We start from the raw sequence: 27,702 nt of genomic DNA, 5'->3' as shown, positions 1-27,702 counted from the left end.
TCTGATTCAGCAGGTCTGGAGTGGGGCCCCAAAATTTGCATTATTAATAAGTTTCCAGACATTGCCAATGCTTCTGGTCCTAAGATCAGAGTTGAGAACATTAGAGCAATGCTACATTGGAGCAATGCTTCTCAGTTCTAGCTGACATTAGATTCACCTGGGGAGATATTTAAACTTATAGCTGTATGGAAACTTACCCTAAACCCATTACATAGAGTCCTGGGTGACAGAGCCCAGGCATGGGTGTATGTTAAGAGGTGTCCAAGTGATTCAAATAAGCAGTCAGTACTGAGAACCACAGAGATAGAATATCCATATTTTAGCTAGTGATCATCTTGCTACTAGATCCTAATGTTGGATTAATTTTTTCATTAGTTTTTGTTATGACTGTCTTTCTCTTCTGTATTTCAGTGTATTTTTTAAAATGTCACAGTGACATTTGAAAAAAGTGTTTTTGTACTCTGAGACTATTCCAATAAGTTGCATCCCATCCTCTTCCTAATTATTCAAGAACCGACTTACTGTTAGCAATTAGATGAAAATCTGTAGCCTATAATTAAGATCAGTATATATGACAGTGCAAATGGACTTTGAATATTTTATTATTTATGCTTGTAATACTTTAAGTGTTTTAAATCATTGTACTTATAAGAATAACTTAAAGCATCTTTTAAGTGAAATTATAACTTGCCGTATATTTTGTTTCCTAAGACAGAAACACCTTTAGATAACAATAGCCAATTGAATTGCACCAAGTTTTCATATTTAAATTTTAGTGTAGTTATATAATGGCTCTTTGAAGCCAGATTAAAATGCTTATGACTAGTGGACTCACATCTGCCATAGGGGTTAGGTTTTTAAATCAGCATGCATGGCAAAGGTTGTACATCATCAAAATTTTCTTTGAGAATCCTTTAAATCTACATTATCCAGACTGTGCTCCAAAGACCAGCAGCATGGGCATCACCCAGGAGACTGTGAAAAATATGCAGGCTCCATAATGTATTGAATCTACACCCACAGTTTAACAAGATTCTTGGGTGATGGTATGGACGTTAAAATTTGAGAAGTATTGCCTTAAATTATTCATTAATCACTAAGGCCTGAGACTTCAGTAGCTGAAGAGCCCACATTTACTCAGTTTCTCTTTGCAGTTTTGTTGAGGCTTCATTCTTCCTTTTGAATTGGAGGCCTGCCTCTAGGTTGAACAAGGAAAGTAGGAAGAAGAATTATTTTCTTTACATCCTTCCCTGCTGCCTCCCTTTTCTTCTATATAGACTTCATGTGGTCCAATGCATGTTAGCTGAAAATGCATGCATTGAAACTCCATTGTATTTTATATGATAGCGTAAAAAATGGATTGCCCATCTACCATAGGCTTGGTGACGCAGATGCAATGGCAAAGAGGAAAAAACGGTTCCCACTGTCATAGAGCTTAGTATCTAAAAATGTCTCATTGAAGATCATCAGTGATTAGCAGGCCTTCAATGCATGAAGAATACTGTGTTCTGTTCAACTTAGTGTTCAGTTTCCAAATACCTCTAGTGAAGAATATCTTCTGTTAGGAATCCCTGTAAACTGATCATCCACAGGGAGTTTTCTGAGTAAAGCTCCTACCATCCTACCACCAGTTTAACTACCCTCCTTCAATTCTTACTGAGGCCTGAAGGAATGACTTGAAATAAAGGCAACCACTGGTATCTTCTGTATGAGCTTCCAAAACCAGGCCTCCAGTGGCCAAGGAGAATTAATGGCATTGGGAAAGAAAAGCATCTTTGGAGAAGACTGGGCAGCATGCCAACAACGTCCCCTCTATTGTTATGCCAAAGCTTCTCACTCATGCCCAATCCCAAGCATGTCTCAGGATTCTGGTGGTGCCAATTTCACATCTTATATCGGCAGTCTCCAAATATTCTAAACAATTTCATGCATCTGTTCCCTGGGGGAAAGGGAAAAAAGGGCTTCATTTTTCACTGCCCTCATGAGATTTTATTGTTTCCACTTTCTGGATGCTTGCTTTCTGTTAACTATCTTGAAAAAGAAAGCCTTTCACTTATGAAGGGAAGGAAAGAATGACTTGTGAGATGAGAACTGATCACCTCTTAAAACTATTTACATTCCTGCCAGCTGCTGGCTGTCCTTAAAATGCTGCAAGATACTTGTAAGTGTCCTTTATTTTCCTAACAATGCGTGGCAGATGTTTGGGGTTTCATGTCTTTAAATGCCTTTCATCAGTGCAGAAACTGCATTTCCTGGTGGCTGTTATTCCCATACAATGGCTGTTGTATAATGATTTATCGTGTTTAATCAGAAATTACAACTTGCTTCTGAATAAAAGGAACAAAGCACATATTACAGGATATTTATGACTAAATCTATTTACTATTTATGAAGAATCTAAAAGCTTAGCAATCTCCTTCAAAGACAAACTGTCAAGTTTGAAAAAACCTCCAGCTGTTTGAGATTTCAAATCCTTAGCAGAATGACTGATCTAGACTGAGGCACTCTATTTGAGTATCTTTTTTTTAAACAAAGCTGTTGAAGACAATTTTCTGTTACACATTGTCTTTACTACAACGCAAGCTGAGAGCTTGGTGGTGTTCCCAGGAGAACTGCTGATGTTGAGATGCTTGAATCCTACAATTCCAGTTTCCACAGTCCTTCTGGCTGTCATTGAGACCAGAGAGATGTGTTGTTGGGAGAGGCAGGCAGGTTTCTGCCTTGAGTTCAGGGACATCCACTGAGTCGCAGGGATGTGCCCTTGTTGAAAGCAGGTTGTTGTCTTATCTGAACACAGAAGAAATTTCTAAGAGGTTCCAAAGGAGACCTGATCTCCTAAAAGTCCTAGATGATTCTGCTAAATGCTAGTTGAGAAGGGATGCCAATTTCTGAGTATCAGCTATGTATCAGATCACATCCCAGGACTTTAGCTTGTGCCATCTCACCCAGTCTTGAAATAACTTGCTTACAGAGGGTACTGTATCCCTGTGTTGACAGATGAGGCAGTTTAGATGGGAAGATGTTTGTTTCAGAGTTATGTCAGGTCCAACTCCAAAGCCTGTAACTCTGACCCTGGACTGGCTCTCCAGTCAAAGATGCCTCACTTGCTTCCTCTGGGATCAGAAAACTTTTCTCAGGCAATCAAGTTACTTTTTTTAAGAAAAAAAAATCCATCTTCAAAACTACAAAGTTAGCTAGAAGCTTGGAACTACACTAGATTCAAAATGCTCATAGCAGTCTTATAAAGAGGGCTAAGAAAATAATTCTTTGTAATCCTTCCCAATGACATGATAAAGAAAAAAACATTAGGAGCCAAAGTAAGTAGTAGAAAAGAAAAAAAAAATAAAAACACTAATTTTTGAAAATGGATGAATGTCATGATCAGTTCAGTGTTGTCTACTCACCAACAGAGGTACAGTTCAAATTAGATCCATTTGAACCATATATTTTCCAATTTGAAAATTTTTTCATAAAAGTGACTTGTTTATTATAGAATTTAGAAAGTACATAGGCTTTTCCTTTCCTGATTATAAGAGCTACTCTAAATACATATCCCCTTGGTTTGAAATGTGTATGTAGAAAGTTGAAGGAAGAATACTTCTATTTTTTCCCATTGTCACCAACTGTCTAGTAAATATTCCTTTAGAGATGTCCTCTCTAAAGTTTATGTAATTATGTTCACATTTACACGGTGACCTGGGGTCTGATGATGGAGCTTTTTCAGAAAACTAGGTGGTCAGTTTTTCCATAGATGTAGAATCTTTCTTACCTGAAATCAAACTTTGAGTTTTGAGCTTTCAGGTCAGGATTGACTGTAACCCAGGGACTACTAAGGTGAAGTGGTTGCCTGAACTTTTGCGCTGTTCTGAGAGATTACCCTTTGCCATCTGTAGCTTTGGAATTTTTGAGCATAGATTTCTATAAAGTCTGCAGATACATCCTGCTCCTAAGCTAAGATCTCAAAAGTGTGTAGTCTCTGACAATACTTCCTGCCCTAGTGCTTCTGCATAGTATCGTTTCTGCTACTCCTCGGTTGTTAAACCCCAGTTGATATTTTTCTCTATATAGAGTACATTCCCATAGCCTTCTGAAGAGAATTTGGGAATATTCACAGCTGAGTTGTAATTGTTTTTTTCTGCTCTTCTCCAGGCTTACCCATCATATAGTAGTCCAGTAGTACTTAACTGGGAGTAATTGTGCCCTCAGAAAACATTAGCCAATTTCTGGAGATGTCTTTGATGCTCAACATTGGGGTGGAAGTCAAAGATGTTGCTAAACATCCTACGATGCAGTGGACAGCCCATTGCAACAAGAATTATCCAGGCCCACATGCCAGTAGTGCCATGGTTGAAAAGGCCTATGGTTTAGCTATACTGGAAAAAAGACCTTCCACAAACACACCATGTATTTACCTACCACTGGGAAGTAGTCCATTGTTTAGAGCATGATTTCTGGGCCCAGATGGCCTAGGCTTATCTCCAAGATCCTCTAGTTATCAGCTGTGTGACTTTGAGAAAATTATTTAAAATCTCTGTACCTCAGTTTCCTTATCTGTAAAAGTAGCCTAATGATGTCTACCACATACAGTTGTGTAATTAAATGAGTTAATACATATTAAGTTAATACATATTAAGCCACACAGAATAGTGGCTGGTGCATGGGAAGAACCCAATATGTGCCACACAGCATGGCTGCCACTACTGCTGCCACTTTATGCATTTGGACTTCATTTAGGATGATCCCTCTGCCCAGAACACCCTCTCCCATACTGCCTCATCCTTTAAGCCATAGACTTTCGCCTTGCAAATGGCCCCCTTCAGTCCTCTTCACACACCTCTAGTATAAGTCAATGTATAGTACCTGGCAAGGAGTAATGTGTTCTCCCTTCTGCTTTTAATTGCAAACTCCTGGAGGAGCTGCAGCTTGCTCTATCTCAGCCTTCCATGCAGAGTCCCTAACAAGAGTAACCACTCCGTAAATTAATAGCAAACTTTTCTTTCTTTTCAGATTTAATATAACCTGTTTAGTAAGCCTCACAAGGCTATTTGTTCAAACACAAGAAGCCTGGTTTTAATTGGACATTTGCAATTTCTTTATAACTCCTACAGTAATGGTGGAACCTCCTTAATAGTTAGCACTGAAAGCCAAAAGCTGAGTGACAGTGCAGAGTGTAATGCTGTTTCCTCCCTCAGACACAAGACAGACACTCATCTTCAGCTATGCCAGCCTTCTGGTTTGGGAAGACATACACCATGAAGTGCTATGTGGAGTTAATAATTCACTCCTCTTTTAAAGCTGTCTATCTTGATTCTCCATTCTGGCCTCAGCTAGATAAGGCAACAAGTGGCTCCTCACTGCTGCTGATCATCTATGAGTAGAAGAAACCAAAATAAACTTGTATACTGCATTGTAAATCTGAATCTTCTATCATGAGATAACATTTGTTGTTCTCTTCTTGGCTTAAAATTAATTTTTTCAGTTCAAAAATATTACAGCTCTTTAATGAAGAAATGCTGAGGTACAAAGGGATCAGAATGGGTTCTAAAACTTCTGTCACTAATACCTTGGATCATTTTCTTCACCTCTCTGAGCCTTACTTTATGCTTCTATGAATGAGGATAATGACACCTACCTCAGTGAGATACCCTGAAGATAAAATAAGATGCTGAATTTGCAAGCACACAATAAAACAAAACTATAAAATGTTACATAAGGGCAAGTTGATTACAATAGTTAATTGATGATGTAATTTTTTAAAATTAGGTATAGTTTTCTTTTTTGCCTATTTTGTCCTTCTGGACACAAATTCATTGATGCTGTTTTATTGAGGAGTTTGAGAAGTCAATATTTTTTTAAATGTATAGCTTGTATAAGTTCATAGAAAGAAAGACATGGTTCTTTCTTTCTCAATCCCTTATGTGGCCATTTAACAGCTTGAGTTCTGTCTGGAGTGAGCACCTGAGATGCTGAAGGAGGTTTATCTTTAGCTGTACTCAACCCAATTGATAGAATTGGTCTGGAACTGGGATTAAATATCTTTTACTGGCTCTTCTTACTAGCTTTCCATGCTAGTTTTAAATAAAAGCTCTCCCAATATATAAATTGACAGCAGAAACTCCTCTAGCTAATGTAAAATATTATTAACTATTCATGATTCACATAAAACTTCTGACAGCTGAAAAATAGCCATCTTCAGTCCCTTGCCTGTATTGTTTTTTCCTTCTGAAACATTTACAAAGCAACTGCCAGACAATGTTGCCAAGGGCTAACCATGCACAGAAAAAAAATAAGACACATCAATTTTGACTTTTTGGAAAAAGAATTTTCCAGCTGACACCAGAATCTCAAAGTTGGCCAATCCAAGTGAAAAGTGCTTGGAAATATTCTGTTTAAGGTTGGGTGAAGCCTCTGTTCATATCCTGGAATATTTAATTTGGCTTTTCTGTTACTGAGGAAACACGGCATGATGAGTGAATATGCACATTACTTCCATTCGGGTGGTGACTAAGAAAACCATTCTCCCTTACATACAAAGCCTTACTGTAGTCATTCTCCATGTACTGACCACAAACAAACTTGCCATCTTGCCTCCTTTTCAAGAACTAGGTTCAACTATAGAATGAATGAATAGAAAGCATTATAAATAGCTTGTGAAAGGAATTGGGGAAACCTTCTCAACTAAGAGAACATCATTTCTGATAAACTATTTTTGTTAACTCACAGTATATACTGTACACTCTACAACGTAAATGGCTTTTTACTAGAAGCTACAAAAGAAATGGGTCCAAACACTCTTGAGAGACGTATAGACAATTCTTATAAGCAATGGAGAGTATTAAGAACAATAGGAACTCTTCTATAAAGGCCATTCTTATCCCTCTTTTTACCTTCTCTAAGTTGTGGCTCAGTGCTATTTAATTTTTGTGATAATGGAAATGTTCTCTAACTTTGTAGTCCAATATGGGAGCTGCTAGCTATATGTGCCTGTTAAGAACCTGAAATGTGACTTGTGCAAGATTATTTAATTCTAATTAATTTAAATAGCCACAAGTATCCAGTGGCTACTGTATGGATTGACAACTATACTTCAGTTGGTGATAGTCATTAAGGAGTAACAACAAATTATTTAGCATTCTATTACATGCCAATCACTGTTTTAAAGCATCATGTCATATATATTAACTAATTTAATCCTAATAACTGCCCCATGTGGTAGTTACTAAGATTATACCGATTTTACAGATGAGAAAACTGATGCGTAGAGTAGGCAACATAGCCACATCACAATCTGGAGAATGACAAAGTTGGATTTAGAATCCAGGTATATGGGTTCCAGCATCTTTAGTCTTCACCTGGGCACTAGACTGCTTCTCCATAAGATCATGGTTGATTTATTAACAGCAATAGTTACTGAAGACTATCCTGATCATTTTCACTACCTGATTGCGCAGAAAAGCATAGAAAGCATAAATGAAGATTTAAAAATCATACTCTCTTTGAGGACTTCAGGGCTAAAAAAAATACGTAGACTTCCTTGACTAAGTGCCTTGAAATGATTGCGTAAGATATATCAACACACTTTGCCTACAAAAGGCCAGGCCTTGTGGCCGACTGAGTGCAGAAAAAAGGAATGTTGACCCAGCTTCTTATTGAGTGTTGTCATGGTGATTCAGCTTTAAACAAAGGTGATGCTATGTTTTTCTGCTCCAGTAACAGAGCTCAGCAATTCACTTTAGCTTTATTTAGTCTACAACACCAGATTGGAGAGTCTCTTGAGAGAGGACCTTGACATAGCTTCTCACAGTACTAGCCTACAGAGGGGTGACTTCTTGAGTACATGGTAGATCCCACTTGTGCAATAAACCCAAATAACTTTTCAAAAATCAATTATTTTAATACCATGAAAAACACTTTGCTCTGTAAGTGATCACCATCACATCAAAGCCATATTGCATGTGTTTCTTATCAAGGACAATTTAAAAAATAAAACTGTTTCCCAAACCTGGATGTGCATCAGAATCACTGAGAAGCTTGTTAAATACAGGTGACCTTTTGATGCCCACAAGGTTAGGGGAACAAATGATTTAAATTAGACTGAAGTATAAACTGAAATGTACTTCAGAAGGTTTGTTTTTGGCAAATTTTCTGCCATACAAAGGATTTTTAAAAATTGGTCATAGGCATTTCCTTAAATATCTGAGTACTAACAGGTACTAATTTTTAAACCATGATGGTGAAAATGTTGAATGTATTTATGCCTAGAGTTAGGAAATATGTGTTGTGTTATGAAATTAAATGAAAACTAAGTGTGTTTAAATGTGATTTCCCAGATAGCTCATTTGACAATACAGCGAAACTTTAGCTTTAAGGCACCATTGCTCCAAAAATGATCAATACTAAACAGGTTGAAGACAAGACTGGAGATGTATTGATATTTCAAGACGTATTGGAAAATCCTGCAGGTTATTCCAAACAAAAATTAGATGCAGATGGATTGCTTGACATTCTTAAACTTTATTATGTGTGTGGTACAGGAAGACAATGGGTACAAGAGACCAAATAGAAGAATATCAGATGGGGATCTCCAAAATCCTTTCCTAGAGGAAATAGAAACAGAAAATCCAGTTAATTTGAGATGACACCATCACAACACTGATGGTTAACATTTGAATTGCCATTATGCTAAATTCTGATCTAAGTCCTTTACCTTTATTTATTTCTCACTACTACCATATGAGGTGATATTTTGCAGATAAGAAAATTTAGACACAGAGAGATGATCTTTTCTAAAGAATCAGCATTTTCTTGCTTGGCACTAATGATAAAGTTTCACCTACTGATACCTTATTTGATTTTCTTTTCCTGTAAATGGGAATGGGTCAGAACCCCCTATGAATGCTACTCTTCCTACTGACTTGACCCAGAATAAACTGAGAATCCAGTACCCAGGAAGAGACTGGCTTTTCAGTATTGCATCACAGTAGATCACAATAGATCACAGTAGGGATCTCTTCTTCATTTGATGTCACTGATGTCTTCCTTAAATAAAACTCCTAGACAAGATTCTAGTGGGCCATGATCTCAAGACATCTCTAGTGCAACTTCCTTAATTATGCTGGAATATTAAGAGGATGTTGCTGGCATGTGATGAGAACTGCCCATGACTAAACTCATGCAAACAGGATAAGGTCTCTTTCATTCAATAAGTTCATTGGTGGGCTGGGTAGCAAAGCTTCCTTAGGACACTTAGGACAGATACTTGCCTCAGACAATCACTTCACTAGATGCCAGTGCAGATGGTCAATTGCAGTTGCATTTCTCACCTGAATAAAAACAACAGCTCAAGTCTCAGTCTGAACTTTGGCAAACCACGGGAAATTAAATGCAAATGAAATTTGCAAGCATGACAAAAATGAGGGCAAGATGAATTAAGTTCCAAGAACAAAAATGTAGCATTTTTCATGCTAACCCTAGGAGGCCGACTTAATCAAATTTTCAGCTCAGACTGATAATGACCCTGGTGGCCAGTTTCCTTATAGAGCTTTGCTATGGCAAAAGCAGAGAGAAAAGCAGGTGATGAAGGGGTGGGGGAATTAGCTTTTCACATTTTTGTTCCAGGGATTTGCCATTTTTTAATGCTAGCAAATCTTCTGAGTTTAATTACCTTTGCTCATGTTTCCATGCCAAACTTGATTACTTTAGCAGAGGTGCGTCTGCTTATAACCATCTGTATATGAAGACCCATGGCTTGAACTCTGAATGGCTAAACTTCACTCAGGATGACCAGTAGATGTCAAATATGATCATCAATGGATTTCAATGAATTCTGAGAATTAAACATTTCCAGTTCCAGCAGATCACGTTCTTTGTAACAGGAACTACAGTGTTTAATTTTTTAGACCATCAAAAAAAAAAAAAAAAAATCCAAGAGGAAGTGAAATTATATCCAGTGGTCTTTGCAATACCATAAAGAAAAAAAAAAAAGTAAGATGCATCTCACTCCACAATGGCCCTGAAGTCAGATTATGTTTCCCTCCTTAAAACCCTGGAGGACCTATCTAATCTTTAGCAAACTGAGGGCCTCTAGAATCAACTTAGGAGAATAAGAAATGATGGTGAGATAGATGATGTAGACTGAGACATTTCACCCTATTCCATTCCATTTCAGAAAAAATCATTAGAAAGACCTCTGGCCGCAAGACCTGAGTACAGGTGTCTACTCTGCCACTCATTGATGTGTGTTACTAGGAAGTTAATTCACTGCTCTACATCAGTTTTCACAACTTTCAATAAGACCTGCCTCAACAGATAGTTGAGTACATTCTAAACTTTGCAGCAATAGTGAAAATATGATGAAAATTTCAGCATATTATTAAATTGCTGCAAATGATCATGATAGGCCCTTTGAAGACTGAGATGAAGGAGTCTGACCCTCCAGGGTGGTCCCATATTTAACGTAAGTGCAATAAAAGCCAAACTTCAAAGTATCAAGGAAGATCTCTTGTTAATTGATTTTTTGGTAGGATCCCAGCTTCTAAAGGAAACAAAATGTGTTTTCACGAGCTAAAATTAAGGGAATCTGTTCCACTCAGTCATTATTCTATCACTCAAGACATACCCCAGAACTATTATTTGTACTTAAAATGCTCTTCAGCTTGCCAGCCGGCCAGGAGCTACCTGTCGAAGTTAATCACATATAGTGGTTCATATATCAGGTGGTATGAGCCTATCTGGCCCATAGCAGCTTTGCTGAGTGACTGATAGCCTTCTCTCTCAATTTCCCCAAGCCAAAAGACTACTAATGATGCATCAAAAGGCCACAGTAAACTGTCTTGAAAATAGAAATTGTTGTACCTAGAGAAAAGCTTGCCTGACTTTATTGGCAATCCTAGATATCATGACTTCCAACTCTAAGAGTTTATGATAGACAAAAATGTAACCAAATCAAAAAAAAAAAAAGAAAGCCAATTAAAATAAAACACAGGGCCGGGCACGGTGGCTCATACCTGTAATCCCAGCACTTTGGGAGGCCGAGGTGGGTGGATCATGAGGTCAGGAGTTCGAGACCAGCCTGACCAACATGATGAAACCCCCTCTCTACTAAAAATACAAAAATTAGCCAGGCGTGGTGGTACATGCCTGTAATCCCAGCTACTTGGGAGACTGAGGCAGGAGAATCACTTGAACCTGGGAGGCAGACGTTGCAGTGAGCCGAGATTGCGCCACTGCACTCCAGGCTGGGTGACAGGGTGAGACTCCATCTCAAATAAATAAACAAAATAAAATAAAGTAACACAGACGAGCAGAGACCAACAATGTTATCTTATGTACCCTGACATATGCACAGTCAGCCCTTACAAAAGAGGGCTTTCATATACAGAATCTCATGAGACCTCCATGGTACCTCATCAAGATTAGCTTATTTCCATCTTATTAAAGAGGAAGCTGAGGATTGGAACTTATCCACAATCAGAGATCCATTAAGTGATGAAGCTTTTGCTACCCCAAGTATCAGAGCCAGGGTGGGACTTCCAGTCCAGTTTTTCTTATTCTTGGCCAGAGAAAAGGATAGCACATGCAAGGTTATAACCAATACTTGGACCAACACTTACAGAAAATGGGGTTGCTGATCCATGTCACGTTTTTCTAAGTGTTGGGTCAGCTCAGGAAGAACAAGCTTTGGAAATGTTATCTCAATCCTCTTTGTGCAAGCTGAGGTCCTCAGAGGTTACTATGAAAGAGGGCAGAGATATAAAAGGAATTGAAAACTAATCTTCAACTTGAAAAAAATGAGAATAGTCATGTAGATCATAGAGAGAAATAATGATTACCTTTGATTCCTAGAGAAAGTTAATTTAAAGTGTAATCCAAGTTCCACTGACAGCCAAAAAAAAAAAAAAAAATCTGCAAAGTTGAGATACATCTTTAGTAGATGAAAACGAGTCACAAGGGTCACCTCTCTTGAATATTGGGAAGATGCTTATTCACAATAATTGGGGGAAAGAAAGATTTTGGAGATTAACTGACCTTGGTTTAGGATACACAGTGTTTTTTAATGCAAATGATATTTGGTATCATGATAAAAGGCAAAATCTGTCCTGAGTGACAGTCTCTAAGGAAATGCACTCAATAGTCAGAAAACCACCAATTCGATTGCTTATGTTTTTGTGTTTACCAAATTAGAATCTGTAACTAAAGCAAGTCCTTAGGATCCATGTCCAATGGAATCTTTCAAGTTCATATGCACTTTGAAAGTATAGGTATCTGTGGTCCATGAAATAAAATAGGCATAAAACTTTGTTGGTTTATAAATGGGTTTAGCACAACAAAAGAAATTAATTACACAAGCCCAGATGTAGCACTGACACCCATTTTTAGGAGCTGTACCTTACAACTACACCATATTTTTGAAACCTGGGACATCAGGTTTGTACATTGTCTTTTTAGGGTGGTCTTTGTGACCTTAGAGGCTTTATCTGGAAGAATATAATTCCACCTACTGAGGCTGTAGACTTATTATTGTTTTTATCATATTTATTATTGCTAATAAATATTCACTTATAAATGTTTACTGTGCATTTACCGAGTTCTAGGTAATAGGAGCCTTTGGTATGGGAGGTATTGTGCTCCACTCATTCCAAGCACATTTTCTCACAGCCTAGTACTTACTAGCCCTTGTACTTAAAGGCACAAAGACAAAGGATACTCAGTCTTACTACCCGCAGGCTGCTTCCTGCATTTCATTCCCTAAAACGATCTGCCTCAAAACCCAATAGCCTCACAGAACTGCTTTCTAGTACCAGAACGTGTCATATTCTCTTGTACTCCAGGTTCTTTGTGTATACTTTCCCCTACCTTGAGTGCCTTTCCTTTTATGGCTGCCTGGAGCCCTTTGTCTCTGGGTGATGGCCTCCACCTGTAGCTTGATGGCACTTGGTATATACCTTGAGGAAGAGCCCTTGTCACCTTTGAGTCTATTACTTACCTTTGAGTCTTCCATCAGATCTGAGCTCCCTGAAGGCATTGTCCCCTCCTGTCCCCCACTCCTAGTCAGTTCATGGATGGCCCGGAGGAGTGGTGCTTGGCAAATATTTCTTTAATTGACCCAATTTAAGGATACTCAGTAAAAAATCTTGACCAGATAGGGCAGTGCAATGCGTATATGTAAAACTTGACATAGTTTTTGTGACTTTGAGGTATGATGTGTACATTTCTTTATGCAAGAAATGAGAGAAGTAGTAGCCATGTAAACATTCATCCAGTTCTTTAAGTTGAACTCAAGTTGCAGAACCAAGACGGCAGATATTAATTGGATTTTGAAGATATGCTGAGATATCAAACCTTGGCGAGAGAAATGATGGTGTCTCACAGACCTCATAGGCAGAGAGAAATATGCCAAAAAGATTTATAGCTGCATTTATTCCCAAGGTGATTCAGTGTCAAAGGTCAGATAAGATATATTCTTTGCTATATTTATAGTGTTTCAAAGTGAATTTTAAGAGGAGGTGGTCTCCAGTTACAGCAGAGATATCACATTGAATGTTAAAGAGGGAGAGTCCCAACACGATATGAAAACTTGCACTGCACAGTTCCAAAAAGCTTAAAATTGCCAAATAATCCCATTCATTACAAGAAATCAAATATGATTTTTGTAATATTCAATAATGGATGTCAATAATATAATTCATGTGTTTGGCATTCTCGCAAGGCTTAATTATACTCTCAAAGCTTTTTTTATCAAAATACCATCCTAGGGTGTGAAAAATTACCTCCTAACGAAAGTTATTTCCTGACCTGGCCATGGTGATGATGCCAGATTAATTGTGCTTTTCATTTTGTACCTAATTGCATTTCGACATAAATGTCATTAGGTTGATAACACTTTGCAGAGTTTTAAAATTTATAAATATTCATGTAAAGGATGCAGAAAGTATTGATTCTGCAGATGCCTGGCTGAGAGTGGTCGTCACATGAGAGTGCTTTTAAACAGAGGCATGTTATGGAATGCATTTTCAAACCAGGCTTAGGTTATGTTCCATCTGAATTTGAACCTACTTCCTTCAAATCCCTATAAGCAAATATTTGATTTGCTGTAAACATTTTACTAGGCTTTGTTGGGACATGATGCCTGACACTAAGTTTTAATAGCACAGTAGTATGAAAGTTTACTCTTGAATGTGTGATTTTCTTTTTACTGTCTTGTCTCCCTGAAAGCAATCACTTAGAAATGGATTTGAACACATAACATTAAGAGACTTCTTTCATTGACCTTCCAAGTTTACTAGTCTCATTATTGACCTGAACAAGTAAATCACCTGTTCTTTGAATTAATGTAACTTAAACCAACTTATATCCCCAATTATTTTGAAGCAGCTCTACAAAATGTTTATCTTTAATATTTAAAGTCACATTCAAGTTGGTCAGAAAAGGAGACCAAATACAATTATTATTTGCGTTTGGAATACCATTGTGAAAACAAAGATGGGAAGAAATAGAATAATAAACTAATAAAAGCCCTATGATATTGACATAGGAAACAGACCAGTCCACATTATTAAGCAATTATTCCCCTCTCATGATGTGACCTCACTGCTTTCTGTCATCAAAATCTTTGAAGTAAGACAGTTCTCGCTACAAGTTTGAATTTACTTCTAACCTGTATATCCTAAAAGTATTTTTTAACCAACAGGTTGACTTAAAATATTTTCATCTGACTCCCTTTAAAACCAAAGGCATCAACTTAGAAAGGAGCAAAAGAGAATTTTTAATGGATTGAGATTAAATCTATCATTTTTACCCAGGGAAAATTCCTTCTTATTTATTCTTAGTCAGTCTCATGTAAAAAGACTATTAAAGTGATGAGCTCCAGTGTTTTGACAAGCACTTGTACTACAAAAAACTTGAAATCTCACTGGAATACAGTTACATATTCACTGGGAAGAAAGAATGCCCTATTTAAAAACTAGGACAGATCATGTTGATAGGGAAAAAGGAAATAACTATGTGAACAATATATCCTAAATTAAAGACCGACTTGCTGGCATCCATCTAAAGTCAACAGAAAATGTCATTACTCTTTGGAAGTACTCTTATCCTGTCTTACAATACTAAATGGATAAAAGAGAGAGAGAGCAAGACATTATTCGTATTCAGAATTCTATTACACAAACAAAGATGGGAAGAAACAGAACAGTTATCTAAGTCCCATGTTATCAATGTAGGAAAGAGAAAGACCAGTCTACATTATTAAGCAATATTTTTCCCCCTCCCGTGGTACGACCTCACTGCTTACTCTCTTGAGATCTGAGAGGTCTCTCTATTTTATAAGTACAACAGGAGGTTCAGAGAAACTCAAAAGAGAATGTTTTACTCAAAGCCACCACATGACTTTAATAACATATTCCATGTTCTCTACTGTATATTTTCCCATAGTTTGGAATGCCCTGTTCCACATGGATGAGGATGCTTGCCATAGCAAGTGTTGTTTTCCACTGTCTTATAATGTTGCTTAGGCTGAAACAGGGTGATGATAATATTCTTTCAGAGTATATTTTCTTTAGTGAGAGCCTAAAGCAATATAAAAGCCTCTGTGGTGAATCCATTATTATTCTTATGCCACCCCACTCATGTGGTTGGTTCACACATCACACAATACATTATCATTTAATCTATTTATTTGAACACCTTTGGCATTTATTGGTATTCTTGGGTATAACCAGCGTTGAAACTAATCTTTAGATCTTTGTGGTCTTTCACTGACCTTTCTCTGCTTTTGTGTGATGAGTAAAGTTGGTTCAGTGTTTCTCAAAGGCAGAACTATGAGCCACAAATCATCAACATATTATCAATCCCTACCAGCAAACCTATTTATTTTCTGCAGAGAAGGAACCAAGACAATTTTGAGTTAAAGATGGTAAGGTCATTTGTTGCTATTTCAATGGATACTTTTTTAGTGTACACTTCTTTGAAGGTATTTAGTAAAAATAAAGCAGAACAAATATTTCACTAGGTTTGCATTTACTAAGCATCCCCCTTCTCTCCTTGTAGGTTTTCCACATTGCCTTCTAAACCCACAGTAGGAAATCATACATTGAGAAATACTGTGAAATAGTTTCTCACCACTGGTAGTTTTAAAGTAGAGCATGTGTCAGAATGACCAGCAACAGCTCTCTGCAATTACTGGCTAGCTGTTCAGGAAGACAAATGTGTACATACTCATAAACGCATTCTTTAGAAAATTAAGCAGGCATACAACCAATGGCAGCTGCTGGCACTAAGCTTATCAAATAGATCATATTTGAAAATTTATTTCTTCCTATAGATATATTTTCAGGTAATCATGCACAGTTTCCATGGAAACATTTCTAATTCTCATTGGAGACAAGAACACATAAACAAATAAGAATTAGATTGTTTTCTTACCTTTTGGAAAGCAGTCAAAAGCTATACTGTTGGTGGGATAGTGTACCAAGTAACAGACTTTTGTACACTCTTTCTTACTGGTGGTATACAGTCTACAGGAAAAGTAAATATATAGGTATGTATAAAATAAATGTGCACACGATATTACGTTTTATTATTATTATTTTCCTTTTGGGAAAAGGCTGCGATAGAGACCATACACATTATGCCCACACTTTTGATGGGTTCAGTAGCCTTTGGTAGACCAGGTCACCTCAATTCAGGTACCTCTGAACATGGGAGTACTGGTGCCTCTTGAGTTAAGGGAGTTGGGTTTTACTTGCTTGAGTTGGAACAGCTGAGGGAACCAGCCCAAACATAATTTATCTATCAGCTCAGAGCATTATTTTCTTCTTCTTGCCAGCCCTTTTTTCTCAGCCTAGTCCAGTCATGCTGTCCAGCCTGTGTGGTTAGTCCAAGAGGATGAAACAAGTAACATAATGTTGAGAATGTTAGGGATCCAAACAAATGGAGAAGCAAAACAAAACAAGAACCATAACAAATTAACACAGCACAGAAGTGTGTTCTAGCATTTTCTAGGAACCATTATTTGTGTAGAGTTTTGGTGCCCACATCCATTTTCCAGCAGCCTGAGTTTTCTTTCTTTTCTTTTTTTTAAAATAACATACCTCCTTATGTTGACAGTCCTATTTTATGTAATAAATTTATTTTGTTGAGAACAGCACAAGTTGTTATTTATGTATTTTCCTGATTGTAGATGCAAAAATGGTAGCACAAGTAAAACACCATCAGAATACAATTCCATGCCTTATTTTGTATTTTAGGTGCAAATTGTTATTCTTCTAACATGTGCTTCATCATACAACATGTTAATTAGCTTAAACCAGTCTTTTATGTAGTCTATGTCCATTTTCTATTCCAGAGTGAGTTCATTAGTCATACATCTCCACATCCAAAAAAAGGGTTGTCCCTCGCTGTCCACCTGCCTGCCATCTTTAGTTGCTGCTGACCTGCCAGAATAAACTCTCTGTATCTAGCTAAGATCCTTGAAGTATTTCTCTGCACTGCTTGCAGGGCATTAGCTTAGAAAATGGATGGTAGCTTAAAAGAAAGGTAGCTTAGGGCCAGGCCTCTCTTCACTATGCACTGTGATCTTTTACCAAAGAAAGCATGAAAGCCAAAGACAATTTACAGAATATCTTCTGGTTGATACCAGTCCAGGTGAAGAAGGCTGTGGTTCTTATCCACCCATCCCAATAAAGCCATGCTGCCTCTTAGTTAATATTATCCATCCAACTTGAAAAGGATCGTCGTGGCCATCAGTAAGCTATAGCCCAAGCACAACCATGGCATTTTGTTTATCTGGCATCTACAAGTTTGCCATGAACATACATCTGCCAAGTGAACTGTAGAAAGTGCAGGGAAACATTCCAAATTCAGGATGCAGGTGGGAGAAACAGTTTGAGGTACCCTTCTTCTTAGACAGGAATATGAGAAGGCATCATCTTGGCCAGATATACAGCTATCCAAATGAGGCCAGGTTCTTTTAAACTTTTAGCAATGGAAGTCTTATTTGCATAACTAAAATTCAGTAAGTAGCTGAGCTACAGCCCTATGCCCTCTGAGCTTGCTGTTTTTCAATCTAAGTGCAGAGACCAGCAAGAATTAGCCCAACTCTGAATATTTAATATGCCAGCAGTGCACAGATACATTGAAATTTTGAGATTTACTTTTCGTTTATTCCACACATAATGGAGTTTTTCTTTCATACAATGGACTGTTAGCTAAGGAAGCAAACTAACAGGATAATTGTATTTCTTGAGAAAAAAAATATGGTAGTATAAATGTCTTCCTATATTAAGTCAGCAAGCAAATTCATTTTTATGTAGACATGTAGTTGCAGTGTGGAGTTGGATGAGTAGAAGCATGCATGCACCAGATGGCAAACTGCAGTGATGGAGCAGAGCTGTTAAAAATGAAAACACTGAAGATTGAAATACATTGAGACTAAGTGTTTAGAGCAACAATGAATAAGAGGACATTTCTGTTCCACTATTTACTTTGCAGCTCATAGTATAAACTCTACTTCCTCTCAGACATCCTCCCTCAGAAAATATTGTACAGAATTTGCCTACTGGAGAGACAAATTCCTTTTTCAAGTGCATGAGCTGTTTTTCTTTGTTTTTAACCAGTCAGCTTAAATTCAGAAAATAATGTCATTTATCTCTGTTACGACAGTTAAGATAATGGAGATAATTTTAGCTATATTTGGCATTAAACAGAATATTATAATGTTAGCTAGCATAGCATAGTCATGTTTGTTTTTATTAATTGAATTTTTCACTATTGTTCTTTTCCTATTACACGCATTTTTGCCTTGCTGGGGACTGGTTTTTCAAATGTCATTGCTGTCTATGATGTTACTTTTTCCCTATTAGTGGCTCATTTTGAGATCATTTTAAATGACTATTTGTTTGTATGTTTGTCTTATCTCAAATGTTTTATTTCTTTGGGTTGACTTTGAGTCCTAGATCAGTATCAACGCTAAAACTTTGGAAGCTGTATCTAATGTGGACTCAAATTGAGTTTCCTAGAATAAAATCCTTGTCAATTTCTAGAGCTACACTGTCCAATACAGTAGCCACAGCCACAAGTGTGTGTTTAAATTTAAATGCAATGTAAATGAAGTTTACTTAATTAAAAACTAAGTAAAATAACAAATGTATTTCTTCAGTTGAGTAGCCATATTTGCTTACTCTATTAGACATCACACACACAAAACATGACCATCACTGCAGAAAGTACTATTGGACAGCTTTTGTGCAGATAAGCTCTTTGGATTCTTTTTTGGGACCTTCGAGAGCTGGGTCATCAGAAACCCCAATGTTTGGAGGTACATGAATCTCCTCCTATGGTTTAGCAGATATCTAGTTAAGTTTTCATGGTGTTTTAGGGTGTGTCTACACAATAACAAAAGAGCTAAAGCAATTAAAAACATCTTTCCAACTGGTGGTGAGAAAAAGGCTCTATTTTATTTTGTTTTTCTGTATTGTTTACCTTGGCTCTATGTAGACACTTAGAGCAACAACAAAAACCCTATGAAACTTTTTCAAGGAAAGAGATACCAAATGAATTCCAAATGGAATCATTGGAATATAATTTTTGAATTAATCAGATGAGGCCTCTACCTGGGCAGCCTTCTTTGAGCTGAGGTTACTCCTGTTTTTGTAGACAAAACAAGCAATAATACGTTACAGTATGTTTAAAGAATCTCCCACCAAACATCATTATATTCAGCATATACAAACTATATAACCAAACAAGGAAACCAAAAGAGTAATTCCTGCATTAGAATTTTGACATGCCATTCATATTCTAAGAAACAGAGGAGCAAAGAGGAACAAGCGTGGGCTGAAGAGTCAGACCTGGGTTTTAGTCCAACCTCTGCTGTTAACTATATGTGTGGCTTTGGTAATGTTACTTAATCTTGTGAAGCCAAGGTTTCCTCAGTAAAATGAGAATAACAACATCTATTCTATAGATGTACTGTGAGGAGTAAGTGAGATATTCCACACAACGCATTCCGCGTAATGCCTATTTCAAAGAGTACTTTATGCTAGCATTAGCATTAATGTCAGTGTTAGCATTTTAACAACCAATGTCATACCCAAAACAAGCCTCAACAAGGATTGCACCTTATCATTAAATAGCAACAGTAGTAATGTTTTTGAAAGTTAATAATTCTTAAATAGCATAGTATCGAATTGTCTAAACTCAAAACCTCTAATTTCGTCTTTTTTCCCCCAGTACAATTACTTCCAATTATGTTTTCTGTTTATTGACTTTGAACAGTATCTAGTTAAATTGTGTGTGTGTGTACAAAAATAAAGCTGTTATTGGAATATTTGCAAGATAAAGGTTTTATGAAATGCAAATTTGACAAAACAAACTATAATTAAAAGCCACTAATTATAAATATACAGATATATTTAACAACACAGGTATAGGTATAATAGATTAATAGATGCACACATATGTTCATGTAAATTCTTCTTCTTCTTTTTTTTTTTTTTTTTTGAGACAGAGTTTTTCTGTTGTTGCCCAGGCTGGAGTGCAATGGCGCAATCTCAGCTCACTGCAACCTCTGCCTCCTGGGTTCAAGCAATTCCCCTGCCTCAGCCTCCTGAGTAGCTGGGATTATAGACAAGCACAACCATGCCTGGCTAATTTTGTATTTTTAGTAGAGATGGGGTTTCTTCATGTTGGTCAGGCTAGTCTCGAACTCCTGACCTCAGGTGATCCACCCACCTTGTCCTCCCAAAGTGCTGGGATTACAGGAGTGAGCCACTTCACCCAGCCGTAAATTCTTCTTTTGAGGATTTAGTTTTATCTACCCTGTGATGTTTAATGTACATTTAACTGTAGCTTTATATCTACTATATCTTAATAAATTATGCTGAAATTTATTTCTAAGCAAAGCTTTTTACCTCTTCAGGAATGGAAGGACACTGACATTGAGCTGATATAGTATTTTCTAGACATATTTTATGATACATTTATGACAAAGTTATTCTCTCTTTTATACATAATTTTATTGAGTTTTAGAAAAGCTCAGTGATTCTTAAAGCCACACAGCTAGTAAATGGAGTGGTTTAGATTTGAACCCAGGTATGTCTCAACCCAAAGCCTCTTCCTACATCACACTGAATGCCACAGCAAGTCACCATCCACTTGCCCTCCTCTCAACTGGCCACTTGCTCTGGAGACACAACACAGTCTATCATTCATTCTGTGCCTCCCTTCTCTCAGTATGTTCCTTTAGCCTTGTCCTAGGATGTTTTGTGTCAAAAGTCAAAGTGGGGCCCACAATATTGTTAATTAACCTTGTTACTTTGTCTACATATATTCAAAATATTTCACAACATTCACTCAACTATTCGTAAATAGAGATAGGTCAAAATCACAGTTCTTTGTGTGTAGTGTTTGTCAGGAGCAAACCCAGTTGGCTTCTTGGTTTTTATTAAAGTTATCTCTCTTATTTCCAGAGCAAAAAGGATTTCCTCAAGAGTATTTAAAATGGAAACTTCCTTCTGTTTGGCATTAAGCCTTTGACAACAAGATCAGCTTCTAACTGAAATATAATATGTCATGAATGACTTAATGGATAACCTGAAATCCCTTCTGCCTTAAACAGAATAAGTATCACAAATATTTGAATCTGCCTCATTCTACATGCAACTAGCCAAAATATTCCTGGAAAAGAAATCTTAAAACTAGTATTTTAAATCTGAAATGTACTCTTACCACCATATTGTTAGTAAAGTTAGCAATTAGGAATTCTAAGCATTTAACCTTTGAGCTGGTCTTGTGTTATTTACAAAGTGATAGCTATATGCCCATTTTACCTGGGGACATTTGTAGGCATGACTAAAGGGTCCTAGAGTTTTGCAGATATGCCATATAATAGCATCTTAAATCCAACGTTTTTTTCCTTAGATTTCTTCCCTAAGGTTTGTCTTGCATAGAATAAAACTCTTCTCCAGTGGTATGGTAGACACTGTTTTTCCCACAGGACATTGTCATGGTAGTATCTGATCCTGTGTACTTGGATTAAAGTTTGACAACTTTTTCCAATATTTTGTATGTTTCTAGAAGACCTGACCAGTAAAAAATAACTTTTTCAACATTCACATGCTACAGGAAAAAAGTTATGCTTCCAAAATTCTAATTTATTCCAGTTTTATTCCTACCAATACAGTTCATTAGGTATGGAAGTTTCCCTGACAAAAAAAGTTGTTGCCTTAACAGGAAGGGTGCAAGAAAGAAAAATCTGATAGGTGCATTTGTCAGTTGGAGGATTCAGTACCACAGGACAAGCAGCAAGGGAAGGGGGAGGCTTCACACTTCTGAAGGAGAGCCTCCAAAAGCTTCTTTCCAACAAGGAACAAAAAGAAAATGGTGGCAGGAATGAGTCAAACTCAAAAGAGCAGAAGTTAGCATTCACCAAGGCAACCCAGTCCATATGACAAGAACGATCACAGTAGTTCTCCAGAGATGCAAGCACACCCACCCCACCTCTTCTTAAGCTTCCTGATGCAGGTTGGGAAGATGAAAGAAAAGGAGAGTTACTTACTGTTTGGGTCTACGTTTTCACAGAGCTCTGTCTTTGCCTCACCGTTGGGTCTGTCACTGGGTTTGTGTGACAGCCTCGATGACATGGTGGCTGCTGTGACTACCGCCTTGAAGCTTCGCTTCCGTTTCTGGACATTGAGTTCAGGGTGGAAAATGATGATGTATACTTTCGGCATGTATAGCATCCCCAGCGCCACTGACGCACTTAGGTTCATGGAGATTGTAAGCGTGGTAGTTTGTATGTAGAGCTAGGAGACACAACACACAAGGCACTATTACAAATAAAATGACTGCAGAGGGGGTCTGAACACTTAAAGCGATGTCAAGAATGACTATGGCTAAGCTAAAAGCAATCTTCAGGCATTTTGATAAATAAAAGAAAGGAAAATGACTCTGCATAGTTATTGGAGAGTATATGCATATATTAATTGATTGAATGCTATTGGGTCAATCCATGCACTACAGAAGTCTCCTATATTAAAGTTCAGAGTAGTCTTGCCCTAGAGAAGTCTCCTATATTAAAGTTCAGAGTAGACCTTTAATCATAGTTGAAGGACTTCTAATCAGAGTGTCAGCTAAATATAAAGACATGAAGACCATAGAAATCTGTAATCTTAAGGTATAGTTAAGTTTTATCTTTCATACATATAAAAGAAGGTTCACACTCCATGATTTCTTCCTACATTGAGATTCTGAGGCCTTTTGAGAAGTCTTTATCTTAATATATGTCTCTTTTTATATTGTTTTCTAGAAAGGCATACCTTTTCCCTATCTGCCGAATAGTGAGTTGAGTTTCTCTGAAAACTAAGACCTTCTTGTTTAATTCTGTCTTACAAACCACAAATGACAAGTGAAAAAGACCTAGTGATGTTGGCTTGTCCACTCTTTATATTGTCAAATTACTAATGAGATGCAAAATTGTATTCTGGAGTTGGGTTATTTGCAGTTTGGATGGTGCTCCTATTTCTGTCCTTGTCTCCTATTGTTTCCTCAAGAAATCAGATCAACTAATTGCTTGCTGTCCAGTGTAAATATGAACAATTGATGGTAGAAGAACGTAGGGAGGTGTGTGATCCTTAAGAGTAAAGCTATAGGCAACTTGTCTTGGTCTAGTTGTCTACAATACGCCCTACCATGATCTAGGACTCCACCACCCCACCCACAATGTATTCAGTCATACTTGTGTTTTGCATGACTTCTAAAGGCTATTTAAATGAAACAACCAGCAACCATTGCCTTTTCTGTCCATGGAAGGCCTAGTTCCTTGATAATGGATTCAACTATGGTATTCCAAACTATGCCTTCTTATTGATTGATGATAAAACCCCCATTCTTAAGGGAGTTCACAAGGCCCCTCATGGTTTGTGCTGGCCTACTTTTTTAGACTAATTGTCCACTACTTCCCACCTCCTTGACCCCCTGATCCCCTGTCTTGCCTTCCCAGGGTCCCATCCATTGGTGCCATCCTTTAGTTTGTGAATGAACTGTACTCATTCAAATAACTTTTCTCCATGCCCCTTTTCTTTATTTTTGTTTTCCTATGTATGGAATGTTCCTTCTTTTCTTCTTAGCACATCCATCCTAGGCTGCCCTCACAGCCTCAAGTCTAGGCCAGCTTCTTTACTGATACACTCTCAAAGGACTTCTTTAGATCATCCGTCTCCATTGCAATTATGCACTCAGTACCTTGATCATTTTTCTGCCCATTTTCCCGCTAGGTCTTAAGTTCCGTGAAGGCAAGATCTGTCTCTCTGGGACATTATTATGTCTGCGAAGAAGGCACTTGATAGATATACAATGGATAGGCTCATGTGTTTGTCTAATGCACACCTTTTTCCTACCTATAACTCACTGGTTAAACAGCCTATTTCTAAATATACAAAAATTTCCATTAGACATATTGGCTGCCTGGACATTTCTGATCTTAATTCTTCAAACTGAGGCCATAGTGAAATCAAAGACAACTTTGCCATCTTGGCTGGAAAAAATACAGTTTTCTAGCCAACATTAATTTGAATATGGATGTCTCCAAATGGTTAAAAGGAGCTACCAGCTGCTGACTATAATACCTAATGAATGTAACATAGACAAAACAATGTTGAATTAATGACTCTTTAAAGTGTGAATTAGTTCATACTTTTAAAGCTCATATTTCCCTACTAGCATACCCTTAGACTTTTAATGTCATTCCACCCTGCCAGCCTACACTGTTCAAGAAAGGCTTAACATGGTCATAGGGCTTTACAGACATAGACAAATTTTGTCATCACTATCACTGTACTTATGAGAGATTTGCAAACCATGGCTTAGATCAAAAAGGAAAGGGATGTCAACAAACCTATGGGATCTTAGGTTTTGTTTCTGTTTTTCTGCTCATGACTGAATTTTGCAGTTGATGAAATTATTCAGACTTTTTGTTTTATTATTTGTAATTATAAATTATACATGCATATATGCTTATGTATATTTGTATGTGTGTATACATATGTTTTCTTTTTTCAACTTTTAGATTCAGGGGTACATGTGCAGGTTTATTACATGGGTATGTTGCGTGATGCTGAGGTTTGGGGTATGAATAATTCCACACCCAGGTACGGAAGATAGTACCTAATATTTAGTTTTTCAACCTACTCACTCTTCTATTAGCCCCTAATGTCTATTGTCATCTTTATCTCCATGACTACCCAATGTTTAGCTCTTCCTTGTAAGTAAGAACATATGAGAGATGTGATTTTCTGTTTGTGTTAATTCACCTGGAAAAATGGCCTACAGTTCAACATGGTTTTGTTCTTTTTTATGGTATAGATGTACCACATTTTCTTTATCCAGCCCACTGTTGATGCACCTAGGTTGATTCCATGTCTTTGCTATTGTGAATAGTGCAGTGAGGACATGTGTCTTTTGGTAGAACAACTTGTTGTCTTTTGAATATATACCCAGCAACGTACATACTTTTTCTTAACAAAGACTACTTAGCAATTTAGGACTCTACAACTATGGTGTTTATTTTATGAAGTGTTTAGTTTCATCATTTTTAAACTAGAGACCATCAAGGCTTTGATTTTCATTTAAAACATTTTTGCAGTCTCTGGTAACACTTCAAAAATATGTGAAAACTGAAATAAACTTCACTAATCATATTTTTTCTACAGCCCCTCCACCCCTGAATCCTCTTTACACACATAGTGGATAAGAATGCAGATTCTAGAGCTAGCCTATCTGAGTTCAATTCCCATTTACTAGTTTTGTGACCTTGGACAAATTACTTCCCCTCAGCTTCTGCATCTGCAAAATGGGCATAATAGTACCTACCTCATAATGCTGTCTTGCTTGATTAAATAAGTATTTATAAAGTGTTTAGTATAGGGCCTAGCACATAGTATTAATAAGTAATATGTAAGTTTTTTTTTTTTTTTTTTTTTTAAAGACTAAGTCTCCCTTTGTTGCCCAGGTTGGAGTGCAGTGGCGTGATCTTACCTCACTGCAACCTCTGCCTCGTGGGTTCAAGTGATTCTCCTGCCTCAGCCTCCTGAGTAGCTGTGACTACAGGCATGTGCCACCATGCCCAGATAATTTTTAGTAGAGATGGGGTTTCGCCGTGTTAGCCAGGATGGTCTTGATCTCCTAACCTCGTGATCCTCCCACCTCAGCCTCCCAAAGTGCTGGGATTACAGGTGTGAGCCACCACACTCAGCCGTATTTTTAAATAAGTATAGTCATGTATCACTTAATGACAGAAATGTGCTCTAAGAAATGCATTATTAGGTAATTTGTTATTGTGCAACCATCACAATGTACTGACACAAATCTTGGTGGCATAGTCTACTAAAGTCCTAGGCTATACAGTTTAACCTATTGCTCCTAGGCTACAAACCTTTACAGCATGTTACAATACTGAATACTGTAGGTAATTGTAACACAATGGTATTTATGTATCTAAATATAGTTAAACATAGGCCAGGTGCGGTGGCTCACGCCTGTAATCCCAGCACTTCGGGAGGCCGAAGTGGGCAGATCACCTGAGGTCAGGCATTCAAGACCAGTCTGGCCAACATGGCAAAACCCCACCAGGTGTGGTGGCAGGTGCCTGTCATCCCAGCTACTCAGGAGGCTGAGCCAGGAGAATCACTTGAATCTGGGAGGCAGAGGTCGCAGACAGTGGAGATCACACTACTGCACTCCAGCCTGGGGGACAGAGTGAGACTCCATCAAATAAATACATACATACATACATACATACATACATACATACATACATACAAAGAATAAGCATGATAAAATATAGTCTGTTTATCAAAATCTCATTATGTGGCACATGACTATATGTAGGTATGCAGGCTAAGAAGGCTTTAGTCTACAGAGATCTCAGAGGTATTGGTCCACAGGGACCTGCTCCCACTAAGCCTAGAAGGGAAGCTAGGCTACTGACTCTTTGGCTTTTGGTGAGGTGGGAGGCTCACATTGAAGTTATGAGTTTTCATCCCACCATCTTCTTTAGTACATTCTTTAGTAAATTACGGCATATCTATATTTAGTCCCATGGTTGTTCTTATTTTACTTGATGCTTATTTTATAATGCACTACCGTGTTTAAGGTTAGGTATTTCACATCACTTTCCTTTATTTGTAATTTCTTTAGAAATGTAAAGCAGTTGATGATCATTATCAGTTCCTTTTGTCAAAGTAGAGGTAAAGGACTTCTTATGTACAGAGTTTTACTGAGACCAAGGGCTGTCCTCCAACTGAGCCTAATTTGATTTTGGATGTCGGAGGATCATCCCCAAAGGAAAAAAAGAGCTTCCCCACCCTGGCCAATTATGGATGGCCCAGGCCTGTGGGGAGGACATAGATTGCCTTGAAATTTCCATGTCTTGATAATTAAGCCTTAATTTTATCATCAACCTAAATGAGTTTTCAGAATCCAGTTTCCACTCCTGGGTTAAATGTGGCTTTTCTAACACCCACTATGTATAATTTAGGTCAAATAACTGAACAGCATTTAGATAAGGAATTCAGAGCCAAGCCAGCAAGAGTTATGTACAGTATTCTAAAATACTTTTCTTAAAAGTCTGATGTGCAGAACCCACAGCTATAACTATTCTCTCTTTCAGTTTTATGAATTATAAAATGAAAACCATAATAGTTTGTA

The 27,702-nt window shown here is 37.5% G+C and overlaps 1 protein-coding gene across 2 annotated transcripts in view; it reads right to left on the bottom strand.

Moving 5' to 3' along the window:
- The window catches only part of GRM7 (glutamate metabotropic receptor 7), a 923,309-nt gene that overhangs the window by 37,852 nt on the left and 857,755 nt on the right, over positions 1–27,702 (bottom strand). Inside the window, exons 9-10 of one of the 2 annotated variants that reach the window (XM_030938284.1) lie at positions 22,556–22,802; positions 16,423–16,514 (exon numbers count right to left, since the gene is read on the bottom strand). In XM_030938284.1, coding sequence (XP_030794144.1) covers positions 16,444–16,514; positions 22,556–22,802 — 318 coding nt within the window. In that variant the 3' untranslated portion in view covers positions 16,423–16,443. The remainder of the gene's footprint in view (positions 1–16,422; positions 16,515–22,555; positions 22,803–27,702) is intronic. The other variant, XM_030938287.1, reaches the window with a different exon arrangement.

This window comes from Rhinopithecus roxellana, chromosome 1, assembly GCF_007565055.1.
Source record: "Rhinopithecus roxellana isolate Shanxi Qingling chromosome 1, ASM756505v1, whole genome shotgun sequence".
Classification (NCBI taxonomy): Eukaryota; Metazoa; Chordata; class Mammalia; order Primates; family Cercopithecidae; genus Rhinopithecus; species Rhinopithecus roxellana.
Note: the sequence above shows the minus strand (reverse complement) of the source record. Positions and strands in the feature narration are given on the sequence as shown.